We start from the raw sequence: 26,552 nt of genomic DNA on the forward strand, positions 1-26,552 counted from the left end.
CTCCTGTTCTTAGAGTTCTTTTCTAAAGCTTCAAAGGTTGTCCTGAAGATCACAGCATTCTATCATTGTGCTGAGACAATAGAACCACCCTTGTTCTCAGACTCATGCTGTCTCTAGTATCATGGAATCGTTAACATTGGCAGACAGGACATTCCTCAAAGGAAGAACAAATATACATTATGAACATGAACATATATACATTGTTTCAGTAACAAACCTTACACCCAATTCAATCTTCAACTCTGGTGACTATGTTCCATGGCTGGAACCATTCTTCACCTTGCATGCCCAGACAGGAGTTATTTAAAACATCTTTGGTTTTAGTATTAGGGATGTTGCTGATATATTAAACTTTAAATATACTCCATGTGTATTGTAGAACATATTTCCTGTCATATATCTTAGATGCCTATATATACATATAAAGGAGTATTATTGGTAATATTCTAGATTGTATTATCAAATACATACTATTCACTTAAGTTTTAATAATTCTATGTTTAGAAGAAATTTGATATACCAATTTATATTCAATGTTATTCAATTTTCTTATTTTAACTCATTCAATAAAGAAAAATACTCCAAAATAACTGTTATATTTAGTTCCAAAGAAGCTTAAAAACTTAAAAATCTAGAAAATTAAAGTTTATAGAAAATATTCTTTAATATCTGTATGAGTCTAGGATTTTAGAAATTGTGAATTGACTACTGTAATGGTTTCTTTTATTTAATCATGTGTAATTATTTTCTTTATTTACTGTATCAAAGTCAATAATATATATGTGTATATATATATATATATATATATTTCTTGCCAACAAAGAAAATTACCTTAATAAGACAGTCATGCATAAAATTTTTACAGAATCTGAAATAATATTTTTCCATATAAGTTTTGCTTCTGGTCATTATAAGCTTTGTAATTTGGAGAGGTTATTTAACAAGACATAATACATTTTTTTCTCTGCAAGAAATTCTTACAATGAGGATCACAAAAGAATCTTAATATAATACTTTGCACATAGTAAAATAATAAATGTAAGTCCTTATGACTACCATAAGCTTGCTTGGAAATCATGTTAAATTAATACCAATGATTATTAGATATACAATGAGAATGCTATTATATTTTGGAAGAAATTTGAATATAATATATACAAGATAAAAGTGGAACTGAATATATATATATAAATATATATGCATACACACACTACACACACACACAACATACACACACATATATATACATGTATATATATATATATATATATATATATAAACAGGAAAAGTTAAACTCAAATAGGATAAAATTTTATAGTTGAAGCAATTCACAGGTAATATGCATTTTACTCTTTACTATTTGTTTTCTATAAATTTCCTGTATTAATTTTGAGAGTGACTATTACAGTCTTATTCAGAAGGAATGTTGATTTGGCTTACATTTCTAAAGTATCTTCAATCACATCATGGTGACATAATGAAATGGGCAGATGTTTCTATATTTCTATAGTTTAAAAATTCACACCCATTTGAAATCCCTTACCAATTCATGTAACAGTCATAGAGATTCTGAGGCATTCCCCTTTAACATTAATCCTCTCTACTTACTGCCCATTAGTCATTTATTCCAATCTTTGACACTTCAAAAACTTCAAATAAACAGAAACATAAATTTCATAAGACCTACTGTATAAAGTTTATATGCTTGTATCTTACTATGTGCCAAGTATTAAGTCAAGATTCTTTGGTGATCCACAGTGTAATAATTACTTGCAGATGAGAAAATATATTCTTTTTTGGTATGTAACCTCTTCAAATGCCAAAACCTTGTAATGACCAGAAGCAAGATTTACATGGAAGCATTATTATTCAAGATTTGTAAATTTAAATATTATGCATGACTGTCCTATTAAGGTAATTTAAAGAATTCACTGGAAATAAAGTTACTTCTAACATATAAAGTACATAGACTTTATCTCAATAAATAAATAAAGATAAAAATAATATGTGATTAAATAACAGAAACCTTTTCTACTGTCCCGTGATATATAGTCTCTCTCTCTCTCCTGTCCCTTGATATATAATCTCTCTCTCTCCCTCTCTCCCCTCCTCCCTCCCTTCTCTCTCTCTCTCTCTCTCTCTCTCTCTCTCTCTCTCTCTCTCTCTCTCTCTCTCTCTCTCTCTCTCTCTCTCTCTCTCTCTCTCTCTCTCTCTGTGTGTGTGTGTGTGTGTGTTTCAAGCTCGGCTTAAGTGTTCCCTCATTGTATTTTTATTTATCCACCACAATTCACACAAATAATTGTGTTCACTTATGGATCTTCAGGGATATGTACATAAAGTGTAGACAGAATATCATGATCATATCATATAAACTAATACATTCATCCCCTCAAATATTTATCATGATAATACTTACTAACTAGCTTATAGTAACACTAATTTTAGCTCCAACCACTGGATTATGCAATGGATTATTTGAAGTTTCTTGATTGGCAAATCTCTTTTCCATTTTCATTAGCCAGATTCAGCTAACTAGTATACTTAGTACATCTATGAGGACAACTCCTTTTGACAGTAATTTGGGGTACACATTTTTCCAGAGCAGAATGTCCTTTCAATTCTTTTTATGGTATATTTTTCTGCTTATAGTAAAATGAAATTTTATAAATTTGGCTTATTGAAACACCTGTCTGAGTACATGAATATAAGTACAGATTATCCAAAATATATAGTAGTTTAATTCTCATGTTTTTTCTTTACCATGATACAATAAAAGGCATATGTTTAGGAGAAAATCTAGTTTAGTTTCTGTTCTTGCTGTGGTAGGTTGCAGAGGACAGCTTGGATTCTAAGTTAACCACAGTAATTGGTCTGTCCTCAACTGACTTGTGATATGATGTTGTTTTTTTTTTTTTTTTGTTGAAAGGAGGTTTATTGAGATGGCATATGGTGATATGATGTTGTATGGATCAAGTGAGTTGAAAAAATTTTCACCATAGATTATGGTCTAGAGAGATGACTTATGAGTAGGGAAGCCTTTTTGCGATATGAGAGAACCTAGGTTGGGTTCTGAACTTGGCTGCAAACAATCACTTTTCAAAGGAACCCTATGCAATCTGACCCAAATTCTACCTACTGAAGACATTCCTGCTTGTGGCCTATACATTCACACAGGCACACACAAACACATGTGTCTATAAAATGAAAAGAAATAGATTGTTAAACTGACCATGGCTTCTTTGGAATTAACTCATTTAAATGTTAAACAACATGCCTCATTTTGTTGAGTCATAATCCCCCGTTCACTATGTCATTTTCTCTCAAGAAACATAGATTTTTTTTGTATCCTCAACTGTCTGATATACCAGAGTAGTAGTGTCAGAGTTTGCTTATTTTCAGGATAATTTATGGCGTGCAGTAAGACCTCATGAGAAATGCACACTTGTTCTTTTCCCAGAAACAGAAAGTTGTGTTCTTGAGTTCTACTTCTGAGCCAGATAATTTATTGTACTTAGCATTGAATTTAAATACTACACAGTAGTAAGATGCACCCAGCAGTGGAATCAAAGACTGGAGACTCGTTTCTTAAGAGAGTAAAGTAATTCAGGTTTTTTTTTAAGTGACTCAATTCAAAAGGTGAGGAAATTATAAAATCTCAAAGAATGTTAGACAAAGCAGAAACGTTTCTATATTTGGAATTCTTTAAATAATTTTCAAGCTGTTCTTTCACTTAGGTTGCTTTTAGGCTTGTAGGATGACTCGATATGTGGCCCTTTTATAAGCTTTCTGGCAAAATCCTTAAGCAATTTAAATGTATTCTAAAATATAAACCTTTGTAAGCTCATGGAGAAATTTGTCATTGAGAAATGGTCAGGCTGGCAAATACTACCAATCCTTAATTCAAATATTCAAGTATCATTGTTTGCTAAAACATTTCTTATGATTTTCAGTTTTTGAAATTAAATGAAAATTTTTCTGCATTGATGATGTTAAAGAAAATGTTACTGTATTTACACTGCTGGTTCAGAAAAATTAGAATATGGAAAGATTTTATTTCTCCTGTTATTTGGGTTTCTTAAAAATAAATACATCCATTGTGGGTGAAGTTTAAGGTTTCACAGATCCATAATTATAAATGCAAACTGAAATGGCAGTGTAAGAACTGATCATGTAATGAATTTATGTATTCTACAAAGATGAAAGCTGAAAAACTATTCGCAGTTATTATGAGTAAGAATACTTTTGCAGAAAATAAATGGTAGAATTCAAATGTTAAAAATATCAGGGGACACATTTTGGCTAGGTTTTTCTTGATCTAACTCAATTGTCCTATCAAATCACTTTTGCATATTTAAGGGATAGTTTCTAATTTATTTTTTAATCATGGTGAAAAGTTACAGTTTCTAATTTCAAATAAGAGTGAATTATTTTGACTCTAGACTTATGATTTACAGAACAAAGACAGTGTTCATTTCTCTAAGATCAAAGGCTCAGCTTAAGTTTGAAGCCTCCGACTGGTGTTACTGTCAAGCAATCACACTGAAGACCTTCAGGGAATTGTTGGATTTGTGTATAAATTGGACAAATCCATGTCTTCAAGAAAATGGGTTCCTTTTAAGTAATTCATTTCAGCTAAGAACTTAGAGAATGACTATGAAATAAACAAAAATTATCCTCACTGAGGAAAAAATTGGAAAATTCATGAGGTATATTTTAGATGAATTAATTCTACATTCCCCTTTCTGCATTTTTAAATATGTATTTTATTTTGTGAACAATTATCTTTATATTTTGATAGCAATATTTTATACATGTGAAGTTAGTTTAATTTTTAATCATGTAAAGTTGCTTCAATAATTTATTTTAAACCATTTTATTTGTCTGTTATAAAACAAAGCTTCAGTAATTTTCAAATACAAAAAATCATATTATTTATCTGCAGTCATACATTATTTAAAATAATATTTTATTTCTTGATATGAAAACATGATCAAATAAAATTAAAGCAAGCAAAAAGAGGAAGGAATATACATAACATGGCCTCTCATAGATGTAAATGTAGTTTCTCTAATCAAACAAGTCTTATATAGACACAGGACTGGCTCATCATGTGAAATGCTTGCCAAAAGTCCTGAAAACTGAGTTCAAATTCTAGAATACAAGACTGGAGGAGACAACTCACAGAAATTGTCCTTTGACTTTCAGGAGTGCACATGGTATGCATGTGCTTTCATTCTCAAACACACACACACACACACACACACACACACACACACACACACAGAGTAAGTGAAAATAAAATACTATAGATAATTTGAATCATGCTAATCATCATATCACAATTTTTGCTATGATGTGCTGTGATGTCACTTAAAATGCAATCAAAAGTATCCAAACTATCTTCATTTCCAAACAAGCAAATATGGTGACAGAGAAAATAAAATTGGAATATTCTGCCTCCATAGTGATTTTTATGATGTGATAAAGGGAATATTTGGAAAACATTTTTAATAAACAAAAATATGTATTGTAGTTCTTCCTATTGGCTAGAATTATAGGGCCATCCAGAGAAGCGAAAAAAATGTTTCTTTTCTGTCAAAATCTTATAAGAAAAGTGAATGAATTTTGCCGAGTTGAAACACCTGCAGCAGTTTGCCCAAATAGGTTCCTAAATGCAAGGAGGAAGCTCCACAAGATCATTGGGAAGGAGGACTGGGATTCAAATTCTTGGAAGAAAAGAAAAGCTGTCAATTTCTGTGGACCTACAGAAATTAAATTGTCATTTGTCATGAGAATCTGAGGTAACATTGGTTTAAGCTCAAGTATCTGCAAAGTATTGACAGATTGCTAATAACATCATTTCTTCATGGCTCAATCTCTTGATAAGCATGATATTATCTTCTTGGAAGATCAGATTCTTCTATATTGTTACAAACGAGGTCATGTCTCTGGAGGCTGTTGAATTTATCTTTTCTGCAAGGTGCTGTGAAGGACATGACAGCTCTCTTTGAAGAAAGTGAAGGTCTTGGCAACCTAGAAGACTTGAAAGCAGTCTTGTTGGAAGGGTAAACTAACTTCTCCTCCATGGTATTTTTGTAATTACTCAACAAATAAGCCATGACTACTTGGAAAAGACTTTAAAAGATTATTGTCATATTTCAAAAATATTCTAGCACCAAATTACATGGGTAATAGTATCTACAATGAAATCTTATGCACCAGACATCCTGGCTAATGCCTGTTGTTATTATCCCAACCCTTAAGAGAAGAAGAAAGGAGTACTACCAAAAGCACAAGGCTTACCAGACCAGCATGACTACACCTTGAGCTTCATGATAACTCTGCTATAAGAAAGTTAATCAATCTATAGCTGAAGGCTAGGAAACTAGATCAAGGAGGAACTTCTTCCTGTCGTATTCACATACCTGCATTTGATTCTCCAGGACAGCAAAATACTGAGTTTGCATTGGCCCATAATATTAACTATCAGCAGGTGGTAGGAGAGCTATCAGAAGTTCACAGTAATCCTCTGCTACATGCCACAGCCCAGCCTGAAGTACTAACTCTGTCTCAAAAACAAACAAATAATAAGTCAAAGAACAAGCAAACAAAACCCACCACCACCACCACCACCACCACCACCACCACCACCACCACCACCAACAACAACAACAACAAAATAAAAAACTCTGTTAAACTTCAAATGCAATGTATAAGCCCATCTTTCTGTTCATTGTATTTATGGAAATCAGACAAATATGACTGTGATTTTAATGTATTGAATTTGTTTTTCATAATAGGCAATTTGTTTTTACTAAAGATATAAACTTTTTACTGAACTACTCAAGGTAGTATATATCATTAATCCTAGCACTTTGGTAGCACTGACAGGTATGGGTATGAAACGAAGGCTATTCTGGTCCACAAAGTGAGTTCTAGACCAGCTATAATGTGTGAACCTAAGAAGATGTGTATGTGATTAAGGGTGACACTGATGGCATGAATCATTTGCATACAATGAAAGCACAGTACAGGTACAACCACAGAATTTGCAGCATTATATACTTTCTTTTCTAATTTCTGCATTGTCATGAATAACCTGTCCATTCTGCTTTGTTCCCATGGTCATGGATATACTATTTTCATGATGCCCCAACTGCTTCTTATAAGAAAACTCAATTAAAGCCTATAAGTAGCAAATTTACAAATCTCCAAGCGTGGTAGAATTCCTGAAATAGTACTGAAGTATCTCTGATAATAATGCACTTTATTTAAAATATTAAAAGGATTAAAATACTAATTTTAAAGTAAGAATAAAATAATACAGCATAGAGCAACATTCCGATTGTGTTTCAAACAAAGGCTGTATCCTTATTTTACTTTGACTCTCAGAATTTAGTATATAAAATAAGCATTTCACATGTCTAGAGTATTCTCAGAAGGCAAAGGGAAAAATATTGTGTATAAAGCCAAACTAGCTTCCATGACAAGTATCAGGGTAGCCTGGTGCTAGAAGAAAACAGCTTGGCTACACACACACAGACACACACATACACATACACAAATACACACACACACACATTCAGACACACACAGAGACACATACACACACACACGCACACATACACACACACACATACACACACATTAAATACATATGAATTTAAGCCAGCCTTTAAATAACATAATTATTTATTTTATCTCTAGTTATATAATATACTTAGAATAATATACACATATCAGCTTATCTTTCACTGTGTAAGGAGGATAAAATAATAGCTCTTGGTAATGACATGAATGAATTGTAGGAAACTATTAGCTGTATTGGATTTAATATGTTTTATATTGTTCTAATAAACTTAGTGTGACCTCTAAATCTTCACAAAAGACATTACATAGAATAATGGTGAATATATTTTAAACAAGCATCTCCATTTAAGAATTAATTTAGACAGGACCGCCTGAAGGCTGAACCAGTGAAGATGCCTGCTCTGAAGCCTGATGGGTCGAACTTTATCCCTAGTCCCATGTGGCTTGAATTTCATCCCTAGTCTCACGTGGCAGAAGGAGAGAACTGACCCCTATAATTGTTTTCAGACCTCCGCACATACCCTTTAACACATGAGAAACACATGCATATGATCATGCAAACACCCACACACATTCACAGAAACATGTATTCTCATACACAATTCACCTTTAAATTATCCTTAAGCAAACAGTAATGTTCCTGCTAAGAGCTTTGTCCTAAAAGATATATATTTCCTTTTATTATTTGAGCTTTTCCTGTAAGACATAATGTTTATTGTATGGAGATATATACTTCTGACATTTCCGAGAAAATTATTTAGTCTGTGTTTTACCTCTACACTAGTTTGCACATGCATACAGACATGTTGCTATTCATTTTTATTTCCTATGATATAAACACACAGTACTTACTGCCTTTATTCATCTGTTGTTTGAATCCTATTTTTTTCTTTTGAAAATGTCATTAGCTGTCCTGATGGTTTATGTATAAAAGAAATGTACTCTGCATATATCCATGAAAATCACTAGATGTTTGCTAGAAAAATATAGATCCAAAAATTATCTGTGGGTTAACTTTATTCTTGCATAAGTTTTGGCAACAGTAGAATGAAATGTCAATGTAGTCTGCATAGAGTGCTAGTGTATTTTGACAAACCACCATCCACTCAATGATATTGGATTTTTGATGTTAATTTTAGTTCTTAAATTAATTTTTGTATTGTGTTGTTATTTTTTTCCTCTCTGTAGTGCAAATGCCTCTCCCATGGAGGAGAGGTTGAGAAACAGGTCTTTTGTCACATATGGGAAGAAGTGATATGGTGACACAATCCCCAGACTTCAAGCTTGTGACTGTTACATTCATGACTGTTATATATTCCTGGTTTTGAAAATTTTTACCTTAATCATATATTCATGTTAATATTCTTTTCAAAATTTATGTGTAATTTGAGGCTACACATTTATGTCCCTCAAAAGATGTTTAAAGGTAGCATGTAAAACTGGTCAGCATTAAATAATTATAATTTCTCATTGTAATACATATTAGTGTTAACATTATTTTTCTCATTGTTATGAGGACACCAAGTAGAATGAAATCTCGTTTTGATGGACATTTCCCCATCCATGGGGTTTCCTACAAAACCTGTCAGCGTCCTCAGTCCCCTGTGCTCTGTTTTCTGTTTCTCTTTGGCTGTGTTCTGTACACTGCCATAGTACCTAGGTTTACTATGACAAAAGAGCTTCAATAAGTCATATATCAAGTCTCTTTATGGTATTTTCCCCCTAAAAGGCTGACTAGCCTTTGTGTTTATGAATTTTAGAATCAAAAATCAGTTTTTATGGGAAGCTTTCAAGGGCCTATATTTAATTATAGTGAATCCACACATCAATATGAAAAGTTTTGCTTATGTTATTTTTCTCTCCTTAAGCACAGACATAATAGTGATATTAATTATGTTAGTTCTTCAATAAAATTCAATAAAACTTTCTGAATATAGAGCTCCAAAGTGCTTTGTTAGATTTACTTTTAATGTTTCTTTATCTGTGATTAATTGGTTTTGTTAATTTTCATCATTAAGAATATTTTATGTTAAATATTCTTCAATTTAGTTTGCCACTAGAATGTCACTAGAATGCATTTATTTCTTGTTTTCTGTTTCCATGTTGAGTGGTAAAGTGTGCTCTCTAATTAGTTTTCAATCTTGAGAAATCTTCTATTTATTTAAGAGTAGTTATCACTGGTCTGCTTACTGATTTGTCACCATGAAACAAGCTACAGTTATCTGGAAAGAGAAATCATAACAACAACAACAACAACAAAAATGCAAAAATGCTCCTGTCAGATGCTGTGAGGAAAATCTGTAGGACCTTTTCTTGACTGACTTGGAAGGTCTTAGCCAACTGTGACAATGCCAGCACGGGGAATGTGTCCCTGGGTTGTGTATGAAAGCAGACTGAGAAAATATCTGGAAAAAGCTAGACAGCAGTACCCATCCATGCCCTCTGTTTCTGTTCCCGGCTTCAGTTCTTTCCCTGGCTTCCATTAATATTGGACTGTGTTATGGATTGTGGCAAATCAGCTCACTCCTCCAAGAGTTGTTGTTGTTGTTGTTGTTGTTGTTGTTGTTGTTGTTGTTATTGTTGTTGTTGTTTATTTCCTTATAAATGTGTCTCATCCTTAGCTTGAGAGCTGCATGTGGACATAACCTATAAATGCAATCCAATAAAGAATTATGAGATTCCTGAGCACTCAATACAAATATATCTCGGTTTGAAGTTGGCACTGTTTTCCTTGAGCATGGATTTTGTAAATGATTTAACATGTGATAATGTAAAAGGGTTGGATATTGGACATTGAGATTTGCATCTGGAATTTACAGGATTGCTAACATCTTCATGAGCGTTCAAATACTTAATTTGTAAAATATGGGTAGTTTCTCTTTGTTTGGCTTTGTTTTGTTGCCATTGCATGGTGTGTATCAACAGATCTCCCCAAATTTACATAATCTAACAAGCAAAATCTTAAAGTATAATTTTCTTGATCTACTCATAAAGACATAATAACAACCAGAAAGTGAGAAACACAGGTAGATCAAGAACAAGACAGCTAAATACAATGAGGTTTTACTTTTCTACAAGGCTTCGTGAAATGAAAAAGAAAAAAGGCAAATTTGATTTTCTATTATCCTCCATCATAGGGTTAGTGAGCTTATAGAAAAATGTGAAGACTATGTTTTAAACACATTTCATAAAATTGAATGTTTTTAAATATATTTTACATGAAAATTCCATTCTAAATTGTTATTGACATTAAACATATTTATTATAAACTACCCAGAGTCCCCTACAACAACAATAACTACAATGAATCACTCCCTTACTATTAGTTTAGTTTACTTACAATTTGGACCTTGAAGATTTTACAAATTGTTTTATGTTTGTTTGATTGTAAAATTCTGTTTGTTGGTTTTAGGTTTGTTAGCAACTGCTATGCTCTTGAGGTATTGCTGAAGCCAATTGTTCATCCCTCAGGCTCTGAAAGCTTACAAAGAGTTTTGATAACTTTCTTCCACTCCAGTTCCTGAATAATATGTAATTTTCTTGATATAAAAAATAACATTTTGGTATTCATGTCAAGCCCTGATGTTCATTTTTCATTTTTCTCTAAGCTAATGAGTTCTAACAGGGACAATGTTCATAAAGTTGTCATTTGCCAACAGTCCTGTTATTGCATTCAGAGCTAGAGGCAAGCCACAGCATTAAGGAGATTTATTGTAAGCCAAGTCTCTAAAGTGTGTGTTGAAATACTAAATCCATCCCTGTGTGTTTTGCAGACAATCCTGATTTGCTGAGCCATGTCTCCGTGGGTATTAGAGTTCTGGATGTCAATGACAATCCACCCGAACTTGCCAGGGAATATGATATTGTTGTCTGTGAGAATTCTAAGCCTGGTCAGGTAAGTTAATTCTCTTCTTCCTACCATCTGAATGGAAGAGAAATAAGCAGCTTTACCTCCATTATTGTTAGCTATTATCCTCCAAATCCTTCTGTGTCATTTTTATGCTCAGTGGCAATAATTTTGTAAGGTTTTAAGTACAAAATAGATACGTTTTATGAGTCCTGGAAAATGAATTTTCCCCAAATCGCAATGCAATTCAGAACAATGACCTCATTTAGGTGTGATCCATTCATCATGCCAATAAAATTGTACTAAATGGTCTAAGTATGGACCTACACTCAGGGAGAAGCAGGGTCCTCTCATGGTCTGAGGAAGCTTAAAGGCCATATCTGGGAGGAGAATTGAGATCATATCACTTTTGGGACACTATAAAGAAGTGACACATATGAAATAGTGATGATGAAAGGTATGTGCATGCGTGTGTATGTGTGTGTGTATTTGTGTGAGTGTGTGTGTGTGTGCGTGTGTATTGTGAAAATCCTCTAAGCAATATATTACAGGGAGAATAAATAAAGGACAGACAGGGAGAGAGACTGAATAAACCATGGCTTCATTAAAAGAAATACAAGTCTCAGAGTCCAATGAACCAGTGGGGAATGAGCATTCATCGCGTGTGCATAACTAAAGAGGTGTAACTCACAACCAAACCAAAGTGCAAGGATTGCCTTGGTTGTTGCGGCTCATCCAAACTAATGTATGGCTTACTACGGTCTTCTTTTTTTTTTTTATTAACTTGAGTATTTCTTTTATACATTTCGAGTGTTATTCCCTTTCCCGGTATCCGGGCAAACATCCCCCTCCCCCCTCCCCTTCTTTATGGGTGTTCCCCTCCCAACCCTCCCCCCATTGCCGCCCTCCCCCCACCAGTTTAGTTCACTGGGGGTTCAGTCTTAGCAGGACCCAGGGCTTCCCCTTCCACTGGTGCTCTTACTAGGATATTCATTGCTACATATGAGGTTAGAGTCCAGGGTCAGTCCATGTATAGTCTTTAGGTAGTGGCTTAGTCCCTGGAAGCTCTGGTTGCTTGGCATTGTTGTACATATGGAGTCTCGAGCCCCTTCAAGCTCTTCCAGTTCTTTCTCTGATTCCTTCAACGGGGGTCCAATTTTCAGTTCAGTGGTTTGCTGCTGGCATTCGCCTCTGTATTTGCTGTATTCTGGCTGTGTCTCTCAGGAGCGCTCTACATCCGGCTCCTGTCGATCTGCACTTCTTTGCTTCATCCATCTTGTCTAATTGGGTGGCTGTATACGTATGGGCCACATGTGGGGCAGGCTCTGAATGGGTGTTCCTTCAGTCTCTGTTTTAATCTTTGCCTCTCTCTTCCCTGCCAAGGGTATTCTTGTTCCCCTTTTAAAGAAGGAGTGAAGCATTCACATTTTGATTATCCGTCTTGAGTTTCATTTGTTCTAGGCATCTAGGGTAATTCAACCATTTGGGCTAATAGCCACTTATCAATGAGTGCATACCATGTATGTCTTTCTGTGATTGGGTTAGCTCACTCAGGATGATGTTTTCCAGTTTCAACCATTTGCCTACGAATTTCATAAAGTCGTTGTTTTTGATAGCTGAGTAATATTCCATTGTGTAGATGTACCACATTTTCTGTATCCATTCCTCTGTTGAAGGGCATCTGGGTTCCTTCCAGCTTCTGGCTATTATAAATAAGGCTGCAATGAACATAGTGGAGCACGTGTCTTTTTTATATGTTGGGGCATCTTTTGGGTATATGCCCAAGAGAGGTATAGGTGGATCCTCAGGCAGTTCAATGTCCAATTTTCTGAGGAACCTCCAGACTGATTTCCAGAATGGTTGTACCAGTCTGCAATCCCACCAACAATGGAGGAGTGTTCCTCTTTCTCCGCATCCTCGCCAGCATCTGCTGTCACCTGAGTTTTTGATCTTAGCCATTCTCACTGGTGTGAGGTGAAATCTCAGGGTTGTTTTGATTTGCATTTCCCTTATGACTAAAGATGTTGAACATTTCTTTCAGGGATCATTTCTATAGTTCGTTACTACGGTCTTCTTACAGACCACCAGACTGTCTGTGTGATAGCATTCTTGTTCTCAGCCAAGGCATTGGAATTGAATGATTCTCCCAGAACTGTTTGTAGCCTCAATTTCACATAAGCATTACACTGGAGAATTCCAGGAGTTTTCGTATGTAAGACCTCCTCATATTTTGAGATTCAATTCCTAACTTCTTGCCATATGGCCTTTCTCTACAAAGTCAATTGCTTACTTTTTCTACTGTGTGAAATGAACTTCTGTTTCATACAGCAAAACAGTTGTCTCAGTCAGTGGAATCAGCTGAGGCACGTCAGTGCTTTCAGCAGATTGGGCTGATAGTTACATATATGGGTGTTATTTACACTTAAAGAGACATGGTTAGAGAATATGCATTCTTGGAGCCTGCCTTTATAGTTGTCACGTACAGGTAAATCCAGGAAGGAAAAAAATGTCAAGGTCCTGTGTCAAACAAACTTAGTGCTACATGGCTTCATCAAAATGAATTCATTATTCAAAATTAGTTAAAATATTTGACACTTAGAAAGAAATGATACTTGTTCTTCAATGTGGATATAAAGGAATATCAATAGTATTTCCTGAACTTAAACACTGTTTATGCCTTTTTAACACCAAAAGGAGGATAATTCTGTTCAGTCTAAAGCAGACAAGTTTTACACTCACAGGAATATAGAATCAGAAAACACAACTAATGTGAACTAATTGTGAAGTATGTTTAAGATTATAGAAATGTTCTGCATCAGGTCCTTATAATTCTAAAACATGTGTGGTGACATTGTTATCTAACGTCTCACTTTTAAGGGAAAGAGAAAAATACATGCATAAAATATTCATCTGTAAATTTGTATAACTATAAATGGTCCTCCATTTATTAAAGAGGAATGTAATAATGTATACACAACAAAGTCAAAGGAAGAATAATACTATAAGCTGATGCTTCATCAGAAATGTAAAACTAAGGATAAAAAGGTAACTTTCAAATCAGCAATATGATGGAAACAGCCATAAATTATATATTCAATAACATCTTTCTCAGTAATGAGTTCAAGAAAATCCCATAAAACAAAAAACAAAACTGTTCAAAGCAAAGAGAAAAAAATAGCCATACTATTCTCAAAATATGAGGTAGCCAGCTTCTGTATAAAGCCAACTAAGTTATTAGTGATAGAGTACTTGCTGTCAGGATATGTTTTAGGTTCAGTATATAAACAGCTTTGTTGCCTAAAGAAATTCCACTGAAATACATGAATAAGATTTTTTACAACAGTTTCATAAACCCACTTTATAATAAATATGGAAAATTATAAAAAAGTCAAAACATAGATAAGTGTGTGTGCATGTCCGTCGTGCATTGTGTGTGTGTGTGTGCGTGTGTGTGTGTGTGTGCAATCAAAGAAAAAATAAACTTTAGCGAATAAAATATATGATCTACAGAGGCATATTTCATTATCACTATAAAATTTGTACACAAAGTAGAACTTTGTGTTAGATTTCGATATACATTGTTTTAAATGTGAGAAGAAATACATACAAAATTATAAACAGAAATAAACAGATCACATGGTAGTCATGAGATATATCTCAGCAATGGATACTATGCTCACGTACAAGTTTGGCAATAGTATTGAAAATAAAGCATTGTGACTGCAATGTTTCATATAATGAGAAATATACCACTCTCATGACATATTATCAACTCTGTTATCAATATGTATCATGACATACATGTTATCAACTCTTTGCAAGATATTTACCAAAGTTTTACTACTGGCTAAATAAAAAAAATTAAATATTAGAAAAACATAGTTCTCATGATTATCTCTGATGAAACTAAAAAATGTATTCTAAAAATAACATCCGGTATATATTACTAAAAGTGTTTATTCCTCATAAAAATAATATTAAAATTAATGAGAATATTAAATTAGAAAGGGAGTGCACATAAACCCTATAAAATATGTAGAAATTATTCCACAGTAAATGAAAAATATTTAACTTCAAATTTGTATTATAGAAAAAATAAAAGGAAGAGTAGGATAAGCATTCAGGTTCAGTGCTGCAGAAAAGAATGGGTTAATCTACATGACATAGAAAAGAACAATTATATATGAACAAAAACGAATGAAATGGAGCTAAGCCTTCTCCTTCAAAAGAAACAAAAAAGCCCATAGAAGGAGTATATCATAAGAAAAATAATGTAACACACTACAATACCAAGAATAGTAAAAAGAGAAATTTATAATAGCTAATATTTGTATAGAATGCTATTACTAAATAAAAATCCTTTTATGGAAGACTTGAAAATTTAGAGGTTGCTTTTGTTGTTTTATTTTGTCTTGCTTTGCTTTGTTTGATTTTTCAAAGGTATTCCAGGAACACTGACTACTCTATATTTTTCTAACTGAATGGATTGCTTATACAAACGGTGTATCCTCAGCACTGTTTTCAAAGGACACGACAGCACAAGAAAAGAAAAATATTACAGCATCACTCATCCTTTAATAACATTGGTAGACAGCATTTGATATTAATGTTCATTGTTCTACACAGAGCCAATCTCCTTTCTGAATACAGATTGAGGTGTCAAAAACGGTATACAGATAAACAAAATTAGAGAAAAATAGGAAACAAACACGAAAAAAATCATATCACTCAAGTAAGCAGAGCCAAAGCAATTAGTGTGGGTGAGTGTAGTCAATATCTTCTGAGACTGTAAGCAACACGATTTTATGTAAATATGAATTATAAAAGAGCAGTATACACACTGCCGATGAAATCTCTCCATAGACCACAATTAAAAAAGAAAAAAACTGGAGGTAAAAAAAAAAAAAACAAAAAAACAAGCAAAGATTCCCAGAGATGGACACTTATTATCATCAATTATTCCTTACAAATTGCAATCTCTAAGACTCAGACATGTATCATACTAAAATGTAATTTATTTGTAATGTAATCCAATATGTTAAAGAAACAGAAAACTTCCACTGCTTTATAATTCACTTCATAAGTGAATATATCAGAAATTTAAGGCCAATTATAATTAACTATATATTATATATAATTAATTATGTATTTGTGTATAGTTCATCTATATTTACATATACAGTTTATGTTTATATATTTTATATACTATCAAGACTTATATATTACATTATAAAAGTATGTATAATGAGTTATATTTGCATATATTATTGTATTTTAAAAATTATATACCTAGTTAATTATATACATTATAGGTAATATATAAACTACACTATATGTATATTGTTTTGCTTTACTCTTGAAACAGTGTCTCACTTTGTAGCAGTGGGTAGCCTGGAACCTTGTGAAGTAAAAATGTCACGTGCCACCACTCCAAACCACTGTGTACATGTGTATATTTTAATTGTATAAATAACTGACTTTTTAGGTTGAAAAATCATTTAAAATTTCAGAAATACTGTGTGTTTTCTCTTAATTGTGCAGCACACACATGTTCACTCATCGTCAAAATTATACACTGCTAGGAGTGTGAAGAAATGATGACAAGTTGTTATTACTTTATCAACTCCTGTGATTTTTGCCTATGAAAACTGATCTTGGCTGGATTTCTGACTCAGACTATTCCCCTGTCCCCTGATTGTGCATGTAGAAGTTCACTTTGTCATTACCTTTGCGACATCTCTCCCGTCATTCCATTGCTAGCCTGTTAGCTTTGGTAATGATGTGGTGTCTTGTATTTCATTTTGTCTTCCTTCCTTCCTTCCGTAAGGCCGATTTCATACTGGTATGAAATAGGCTGTAGTTAATGCTCCACACAGAGCTACTAATCACTTTTTTCCTTTGTTACCTGTAAGTTCTCTTAATACTTCTAGGTGGCTTCCGCTTGACTGTCAACCCACACTATTTACTTCTTTACCTCATTTTAAACCTGGAACTCATGAAGATTTGGGTGAAGGAGGGATATGATGAAAATCATATTTCCAGCTAATAAAGCTACTTTAAAAGAAATTTTAATAATGTAAAACTCAAAATGAGAAAACACACGTAATAATTTTCTCTTTGATACAGACTTTTTAACTTAATGTGGTTGTCTCCAGCTGGATCATTTTGTTGGGAATTCAATATTTTATGGATGTTGAACATGTTTTCAACTCTGGTACTCGAGTGAATTTAACATTCTGGAGAAAAAAATTAAGTAATTAAGTATAATTTCCAACTTATTTAAACAAACCATTATTGGCCATTTTGACTTCCGTAGTTGGACCATAATAGAAAAACATCTCCTAGATTTTCTGTCCCTTCTGTTGTATTCTTGAACTCATGGTAACAGGATTTCTGATGGAATTTAACAAATTTTGTCTCCGAATTAAAATACAATAATATTTAAACTTTGAGTTCAGTAGTAAACTTTATGAAGTCTGTTTATGTTTCCCTTGCAGGAACTCATACCTACACCTATAATTTCTTTATAAGGTTGAATATAGTCCTATGACATTTTGAATACCTAAACATATCATGATGTTTCTATGATAGATAGTGATACTTTTTCAAGTTCTAAGCAAGTACAATAGCAGCAGCTAAGTCAAAATAAACACTGTTATAAATAGCAGCACATGGATACTCTAAGTTAATATGGTTTATACTTCTGAAAAATATATTGTTTGTAATTTTATTGAAAACCACATTGAAATGAAAGTCAGGTATGCATGAGATTTAGAGTCAATTCCTAAACTATAGTGAATCCATACCACATTTATATTTGCCTAAATATGAAAGTTTTCTTTTATTCATATCAAATATTCTGTGGCCTTTTTACTATTCATTAAAGGTAAACTCAGAGGTAGATAACATTAAGAGCTATTTCTTAGCTAGGAATATGGGTCTGTTGGTAGATGTTTGTCTAACATCAATGGGACCCTGAGTTCTATCTACAGCTCAGCATCCATTAGGCATAATGTCAAAGTGTGGAGCAGAGTCTGAAGGAAAGGCCATCCAGAGACTGCCCCACCTGGGGATCCATTCCATGCAAAAAAACCGAACACAGACACTATTGTGAATGCCAAGAAGTGCTTGCTGACAGGAGCCTGCTATAGCTGTCTCCTGTGAGGTTCTGTAAGAGCCTGACAAATATAGAGGCAATGCTCACAGCCAACCATTGGACTGAGCACAGGGACCCCAATGGAGGAGTTAGAGAAAGGACTGAAGGAGCTGCAGGGGTTTGCAACCCCATAGGAAGAACAACACCAACAGAACAGACATCCTAGAGCTTCCAGGGACTAAACCATCAACCAAAGATTACACGTGGAGGGACCTATTCCTCCAGCCCCACATGTAGTAGAGGATGGCCTTGTTAGACATCAATGGGAGGAGAGGCCCTTGGTCCTCTGAAGGCTCCATGACCGCAGTGTAAGGGAATTCCAGGGTGGGAAGGCAAGAGTGTGTGGGTGGCTGCTCATGTTTTTAAGAAGATTAAAAAGAACCTTTTCTTATAAGTTCATTTTTAAAAAGGTAGAAAATATATTACCCTCCCTGTGAACTTATGATAAACTTCTGAGTTGGTCTAGATGAATTGGTCTTTAACAACTCTTCAAAAAGACTGTATTAAGATGTAGTTTGCATATAATTCATAATGTTATAAAATATTTCAGGAACATTATGATTAAAAACAAAAGATTCATAATAACTGAACAGCATGGGTATAAGATTAGTTTTGAAAACATGATGAAGGAAATGTACTTATGCATATTGGTCCATGTGTGTACAAATGTATGCATGGGGTGTACATTCGTGTGTGTGTGTGTGTGTGTGTGTGTGTGTGTGTGGGCGTGGGGGGGAGGGACACTGAGATATAAGGTGTATTGTTTGAGTGTTTTTAACCCTGAAACTAATTTGAAAATCAGACATGATTTTTACTTAAATTATATTAAGAACTGATGTGCACAGAATGCAAGTGTATTACTCAGTTGACACAACATTTTGAACTCTATTTGAAGCACTTTGCACATTGGAGAAAAATGGTTAGATTGGTTTGATTCTCTATCAGCCCATTTGTCTACTTGGTGTCAAAAGTCAAAAGGGAAGAAGAGATCTATTTGGAGAAGTAGTTGTACTTGGAATGGAAAGGAAAAACAACAGGATGAACTTTCAGCTCTAAAGTAAATACTTTACAGCGAAATAAATTAGGAAAGGAAGATAGAAATTTCTTTCTCTACAGTTCAGGAGTGGGGACTGAGGAATAGTTTCCCACTGAGATTGCAGAGGTTGATGATTGATGACAGAGATGTGTATTGAGACCCAAGTATGTGCAGAAGAAATCTGCCACTTAGTGTTATTATACACTGTCTCAGGATATTAGAGCATTCTATTGTTTTATTGTTTTGTTCTTTTTCTTGCTGCTTTTTCTAAGTTATTTCATTTACCAGTCAATGGTCTCAGTATATAGAGAGGAATTTGATTTTTCACTGTGTTATTCTTTAAATGTGTTACATGTTTTGTAAAACATCTTGATAATGGAGAAACCATATTAGTTTTATGTTTTTTCTCTTGTGATATTGATATTGGAAAAACCTTATTTTTTGCATTCTGAATAATCTACTCCATTAATAGATTCTAGTGTCATGTTTTTTTCTTTTTTAAAAAGAAATATAAGTGAATAGCCCAAACAATTTCAACACTAATATTTTAAATTAGAGACATTATATATTTTTGTTTGTTTGAATATTTATTTTTAATGCAGGATTGGCCAAGCTAATTAGAATTTGTATTCTCTCCTTTGCCACCACATTTTTTTCATGTAATTTACCTTATCTTGTTGCTAATACTAATTGGGACTCCTTCCTGTATCTGAGCCACCACCAAGGACAAATTGCATCAGTAAATCACTGAGAGATCTCAGTGGCCTGCACCACTGTTAGAGGAACTGTGCATTTCACAGCTCAGTCTTCTCTCACATGAAATTTAGGGCCTGCACTGTCATTTCTTGTTTCTTTTAAATCCTTAAAAAGGGGGACTCGATTGTTCGTACATTAATATACAGAGACCAACCTACACAGCAACACTCTTCTATCTGGACACTGTGCTGCCCAGACACTGGAGGGTTATACTTATGCAAGTGTACTTCCTGTTTTCAAAAACAGTAAGTGTCACCAAAACTTTATGACTGTTATCCCCAAGCTTTTGTGAGTCATAATAAAAATAAGCCCCAAGATATCATGGTTCACAAAGAAAATAGATGTTTGTACCATGATGTAATAAAGCGTGGGTATTTATAAATTAAACTAAATGTCTTTTCCTAAAACCAATTGAACCAAAAAGCAAGTTAATTGATTCTTTGATGTGTTTTTTAAATACTTTACTTGCAAAATAGGTCTTTAAAATCTGTTAATTACAATGACTAAAATGACAGTATAATTAAAATCAAGGGAATAAACAAATTAAACTTACTGTTAGTGTGTGTTTTTTCTTTAGGTTATCCACACTATCACTGCCACTGATAAAGATGACTTTGCCAATGGACCAAGATTTAATTTTTTTCTTGATGAACGCCTGCCCATGAACCCAAATTTCACACTTAAGGACAATGAAGGTGAACATCTTTATGTCTTCTTGATTTATGTGCTTCCTGTTTTGACTGAGATGACTGAGAGGGTGCAAGCATGCCTAGTTTTGCTTCAGTTTTCTACACACACGAACAGCTTGTCAATTGGCATTCAAACTCAATGTGATGTTACTGTTATGATCTGTGAATATCTTCTATTTAAAATTGAGCCATATGTACAAATAACAGTGATTGAATTTACTCAGAAGTGTTCCTTTAAACAAGAGATACATATGCAATGTGCTCATGGGCAAATTTTAAGAGAAATCTTAGCTGTCAAAAGTGTTTATGATCACTCTTGAAACAGAAAAAAGGCAAAAAAATTTAAGTTAGAAAAAGTGAAAAAAATACAACCCAGACAGGGTCAGAAAGCTAGATAGATGTCATGTTTGAAATCATCCTACATTAGTAAAGCTATCAAGAAGTGATGTGCAAAATGTGTTTCCTCCTCTTATGCATATTTGCTAAAAATGGGCAGAAAATATGCATAATTGTAAGATTATTTTAAAATTATTTTTGTTTAATCTTCTGCCTTATATGGAGAAACAGATTCTAGCAAAGTTAGTAACTATGAAAAATGTATCTTTGGTTACATGGTCTGTCCATTGATTACTCCCTGTCCACAAGGCTCTTATTTGCTCTTTGTGGGGACTAGTAACATAATTAGTAGATGTAATTTCCTAATTAGCACCCACATGCCCTACAAATCTTTTGGTGTATTGTTTGAATGTGCTATGGTCTACAATTTACCACTTGGCAGAGTCCTGGTGGATGACAAAAGTACATCAGTCTAATAGGGAGCCTGTTATCCTTTCTCTACACACTTGGAACAAACATAAAACACACAATTAACTCTGGGCAGAACTGAAAAATGTGATGAATAGCACAGTAAAGTGTGTATATACTCTGTTTATATAATTAAAGTAAATATGTATACAAAATGGCATAAAAATATTATCAAAGAACAGCAGTGATATTTTCTTTTAATTTCTACACTAATGTTGTAGATTGCCATATAAGTCTAATGAATTTTCCTGTGAAAATAGAAAATCATCTAATATATTCTATGGGTGTAAATTGGACATGTTCCATGTCAGTTTCTATACAATGGGTGTTTTTTTGTTTGTTTGTTTGTTTTGTTTTGTTTTTTTCAGTAGTGGATTCAGGATCCATTTCCTGTGCTTTCTAAAACCCACCACTACTGTCTTAGTCAGGGTTTGTACTCCTGCACAAAACATCGTGATCAAGAAGCAAGTTGGGGAGGAAAGGGTTATTCAGCGAACAATTCCATATTGCTGTCCATCACCAAAGGAAGTCAGGACTCACAGATGATAGGAACCTGGGAGGCAGGACCTGATGCAGAGGCCATGGAGGAATGCTGCTTATTTCTCCTCGTTTGCTCAGCTTGCTTTCTTATATAACCCAGGACTACCAGTTCAAGATGGCACCACTCACAATCACTAATTGAGAAAATGACTTACAGATGGATGTCATGGAGTCATTTCCTCAAGGGAGGCTCCTTTCTGTGTGATAACTCCAGCCAGTACAACTACCATCACTGAAATGGTAGTAGGAATAAAGACAGTGGTTGATGTGCTTATATATGACATTACTTGCCCTGCAGTTAGAAGTTAGAATCAAGTTTTCAGCATATTTAAACCAAATTAAAGAAGATGAAAGTTTAGTGTCAGAAGAGAAGAATGGCAAAGTGATTTAGACAGGAAGTTGAAAGTCTTATATGCCTAAGGGTACAACTGAACCAGTATGAGGATGATGCAGTGGTAAGAACCCAGTGATGTCAGCATCTATGAAAAAAAACAACAACAATATCAACCAACCAGAACCCCCAAAGCTCCCAGGAACTAAACTACCAACCACACAGTACACAAAAGTACCCATGGCTAGATCTGGATATATAGCAGAGGTTTGCCTTATCTGGCATCACTGGGAAGGGGACCCCTTGGTTCTGTGGAGACTTGATGACCCATAATAGGGAAACACAATGCTGCTGAGGCAGAAGTGTGTGGGTGGGTGGGGGAATACCCTCATAGAGGCAGTGGGGAGGGAGGAGGGGATGGGGGCTTGTGAAGGAGAAACTGGGATGGGAGATAACATTTGAAATGTAAATAAATAAAATAACCAATAAAAAGAAAAATTATAAACGGATTTAAAAAAGAGATATGGAAATCATATTAAAAAGAGCCATGTAAGACAAATTGAAGTGATTTAATCTTCATAGACTATGGGAACTAGGTTTCCATTTCTTGTCTTAAAAGGAAGATAGAGAAATCAACAACTTAAAACATGTAACATAGTAAGACTTAGGAATGAGTGCTTTAAAGTTTTTCATAGAAAATCAACTGTGGGAAGGAAGTCATATTTATTTGTAATAACTGGGCAAAACTTTAAGATTGAGGGATAATATGCTATTTTTTATCAGTTATACCAGGACTGTACTCTATAAATACTACTTCCTGATCAAGATGCTTGTCTCAGAAGACAATCATGGATTCTTTGCCCTATACAATCTTCATGAACCCAATCTCCCACACGTCATCCCTTTTCATCCTATAATACCAGGGATAACTGATGTGCGTCAGAATTTATACAGCTTACTGGAATATATGTAAAATATATTTTTGTCTTCATTCAGAAGCAATGAATGAAGTCCTCTTTGAGCATTCATACATGATGGCATGTTAACATGTTGTAAGACCACAGAGATAGACTCTTCTACTGTAGCTGGTTTGTCATTTACCTAAATCCAATGAGAACATATACGCCACTTGTGATTCGTTAATAAAAAAAATATATGTATGTGTATGTGGGTTGTTGTAAACATATAAACGTAAAAAAGAGTAGCTGTCTTTTGCCCCGCTAGGGTCTGTACCGCGGTGCCCAAGGTATCTGCTAGATATCTTGGCGGAAACACATCCCAGCCGCATACTTTCCTACACTCAAACCCTCACATAAAAGAACACACAACACAATAATCTTAGATCCAATTGGAAAGATATAATTGCCCACTTAAACATACAATGCCCGGTACTATCCATTCCTTAGGAACATTAATAACAACCGGTAAATACACATCACCTGCCATGGCTTCTCCCCTCTCTCTGTTTCCTGTCTCTTCCTCTCTCCCCTTGTCTCCTCCTCTTCCTTCAAACTTCTCTCCTGCCCATCCTTCCTTCTCCTCCAATGACAGGCCTCCTTCTATCTTGTACCTGCCCCTCACCAGTACTTTACAAATTCAGTGGAGAGGTGGTTCTGGTGAAGTCACCTGAGTTCTGAGTCCTTGACTAGGCAGCCGTACTTGGGGCAGTGGAATTAGCATCAAAATACAGTAACTTCAGGGCAAACCACAACATATGTGTGTGTGTGAAATCATCTAAGACTGATACTATAGTAATTATGGGGTTTTAGATTGGCTAATAAGAAATAACAAGGCTCCTTGTACTGGATAAAAGGATCTTTTGTCTGTATCATAGTAAGATTCCTGTTGTATATGAACTCCATTCTGAATAACATGATTTAATACAGTGCTCATGTTTTCTTTACATGTGCTATAACTCATTCTATTTCCTCATTAATTTGGAATCTACTCATTTATCAGGAAGTCGAAGAACTAAAATTGTCAAGAATGCTTCATTTCATTACTAAAAGTTATCTGGGCTTACTTAGCTTTCATTACTCACAGTGACATATGCTGGGAACAGACTGCAAGGAAACACCAGCATTGAGCTAATGATCTGGTAGGGATGCAGGGGGTCTGTCAGAGAAAATGTGTTCCAAACACTCACTACTTTAGTTGTTGGCCATGTTTTATAATAGACATCCAAGGCACTGATGAATCATTTCAATTTTTTCGTGTATTTTCTTGGACATATCCATATTAAGAGTTATATCAACCTGATCTAATCACAAGAGTTTTTGAAGTGTGGCATAAATCCACTCAAGATGAACAGATCTATTAGCCTCTGATTGGGACCCCAACTTTCAGCAGAAATACATTGCTGATTAAGTTTCCAACCTTCACTGTGGAAGGGATTGAAACATCCAAACTGCAATACTTAGAGAGGCTTCCATGGTACTACTTTCCATAGAGAAGATTCACTGCTAACTCCAAAAACCATCCACAGACCTTCACATGAATCCAGTCAGAAGGCAAGCTAAGAAGAGTGTATTGGTATCTGTTTTCTCTGTTTCTTAAAGTCAGGAGAATTTTACTGAGAGTTTACTTGTGCCATGACTGTGCTCCTAGATTCGTTGGCTGTTCGTCACCTGGATAGACATAGTGAGCTCTTCGTTGCTATTCTCTTACCTTCAGAGAATTTTAGTTTAGGGCTTCAGCTCTCTGCTTGATGCCCAAAAGTAATTTCCAATTGATCCTTCCACTTTGGCAAAATCTCTTCAGAGAAAAATCAGTCACACCCATCTGAGATCTTTCATTTCCAGGTTGAATACCATCCCGGAAAACTTTCAAGAGCTCTGTCTCCAGTGTGTAATCTTGATTCCTTAGAGGCTCCTAAGAAAAGCCACTGGAGGTGGAACAAATAAATCACTACTCACCCTCTGTCAACTGTTCAGATTTCTTCTTCTGCGGAATCTTAATCTTCCTAATTATCTTGCTGCACTGGGTCCTGTCCTACTAAACAAACACTTGCTTTCCACTTTCAAGGTTCCCTTTTGTAATCAGTGGACTACAGTTTGGCTTAAACACACATTTCCAATTTCCTTTATGCTGATTTATTTTAAAAGCCTAGAGAAACTTGGGTATAATTTTATTAAATATTAACTCAGCTTGGAAAAAAGACATTGTTCAATGAGTACCTGTCTTCATAACGATGGCTATGGTATGCTCCTAATACACTAAAATCTTTGATATTTAGAATATAATTGTAATTGACTCATTATCACCAATTTGCAGCAACATGAAGATCTCAAAAACACCTGAAAATTGGGATGGGCCACAGTGCTGTAAAACACACATGAAGGGAATCAGAGACACTTCATTACTGAGCCAAATATAAGTAACCAGGTCCTAGCATCACAATTTTAGCTTATCTCAGCTCTCATAAACCTATATGCTATCAGCTTCATGAAAATTTTAGACTAACAGAACAAAAACAATTATAAATTGATATCTACAAATACATTAGTGTAAACATACATTATGATATTACCGAATTGTCACAAATTCAGGGCAAGAGAACTCAGAGGCTTTCCTATATGTTCAGCTTCCTTTTTTCTTGGTGAAAGCAACACTCATTCGAAAGAGATTTACCTCATCATCAGAGTGATATGACTTCGCATACAGAGGTGAGCAGTAAATGTTCCTTGCAGTGCTAAGAATACCCTGAAGTATTTGGCTGAGGACCTAAAAGATTCTACCCTCTTCACAATTATTAAAGTTCTAGTATTTTGAGCATCCAGTGTAGAATATTCTGTAAGTTTTGG

At 34.5% G+C, this 26,552-nt stretch overlaps 1 protein-coding gene across 12 annotated transcripts in view; it reads left to right on the forward strand.

The window, feature by feature from the left end:
- The window catches only part of Cdh18 (cadherin 18), a 1,022,663-nt gene that overhangs the window by 977,993 nt on the left and 18,118 nt on the right, over positions 1 to 26,552 (forward strand). For all 12 annotated transcript variants that reach the window (XM_087621794.1, XM_087621802.1, XM_087621796.1 and 9 more), the window contains 2 exons: positions 11,364 to 11,485; positions 20,963 to 21,080. In XM_087621794.1, coding sequence (XP_087477920.1) covers positions 11,364 to 11,485; positions 20,963 to 21,080 — 240 coding nt within the window. The remainder of the gene's footprint in view (positions 1 to 11,363; positions 11,486 to 20,962; positions 21,081 to 26,552) is intronic.

This window comes from Rattus norvegicus, chromosome 2, assembly GCF_021556685.1.
Source record: "Rattus norvegicus strain SHRSP/BbbUtx chromosome 2, alternate assembly SHRSP_T2T, whole genome shotgun sequence".
Taxonomy (NCBI): domain Eukaryota; kingdom Metazoa; phylum Chordata; class Mammalia; order Rodentia; family Muridae; genus Rattus; species Rattus norvegicus.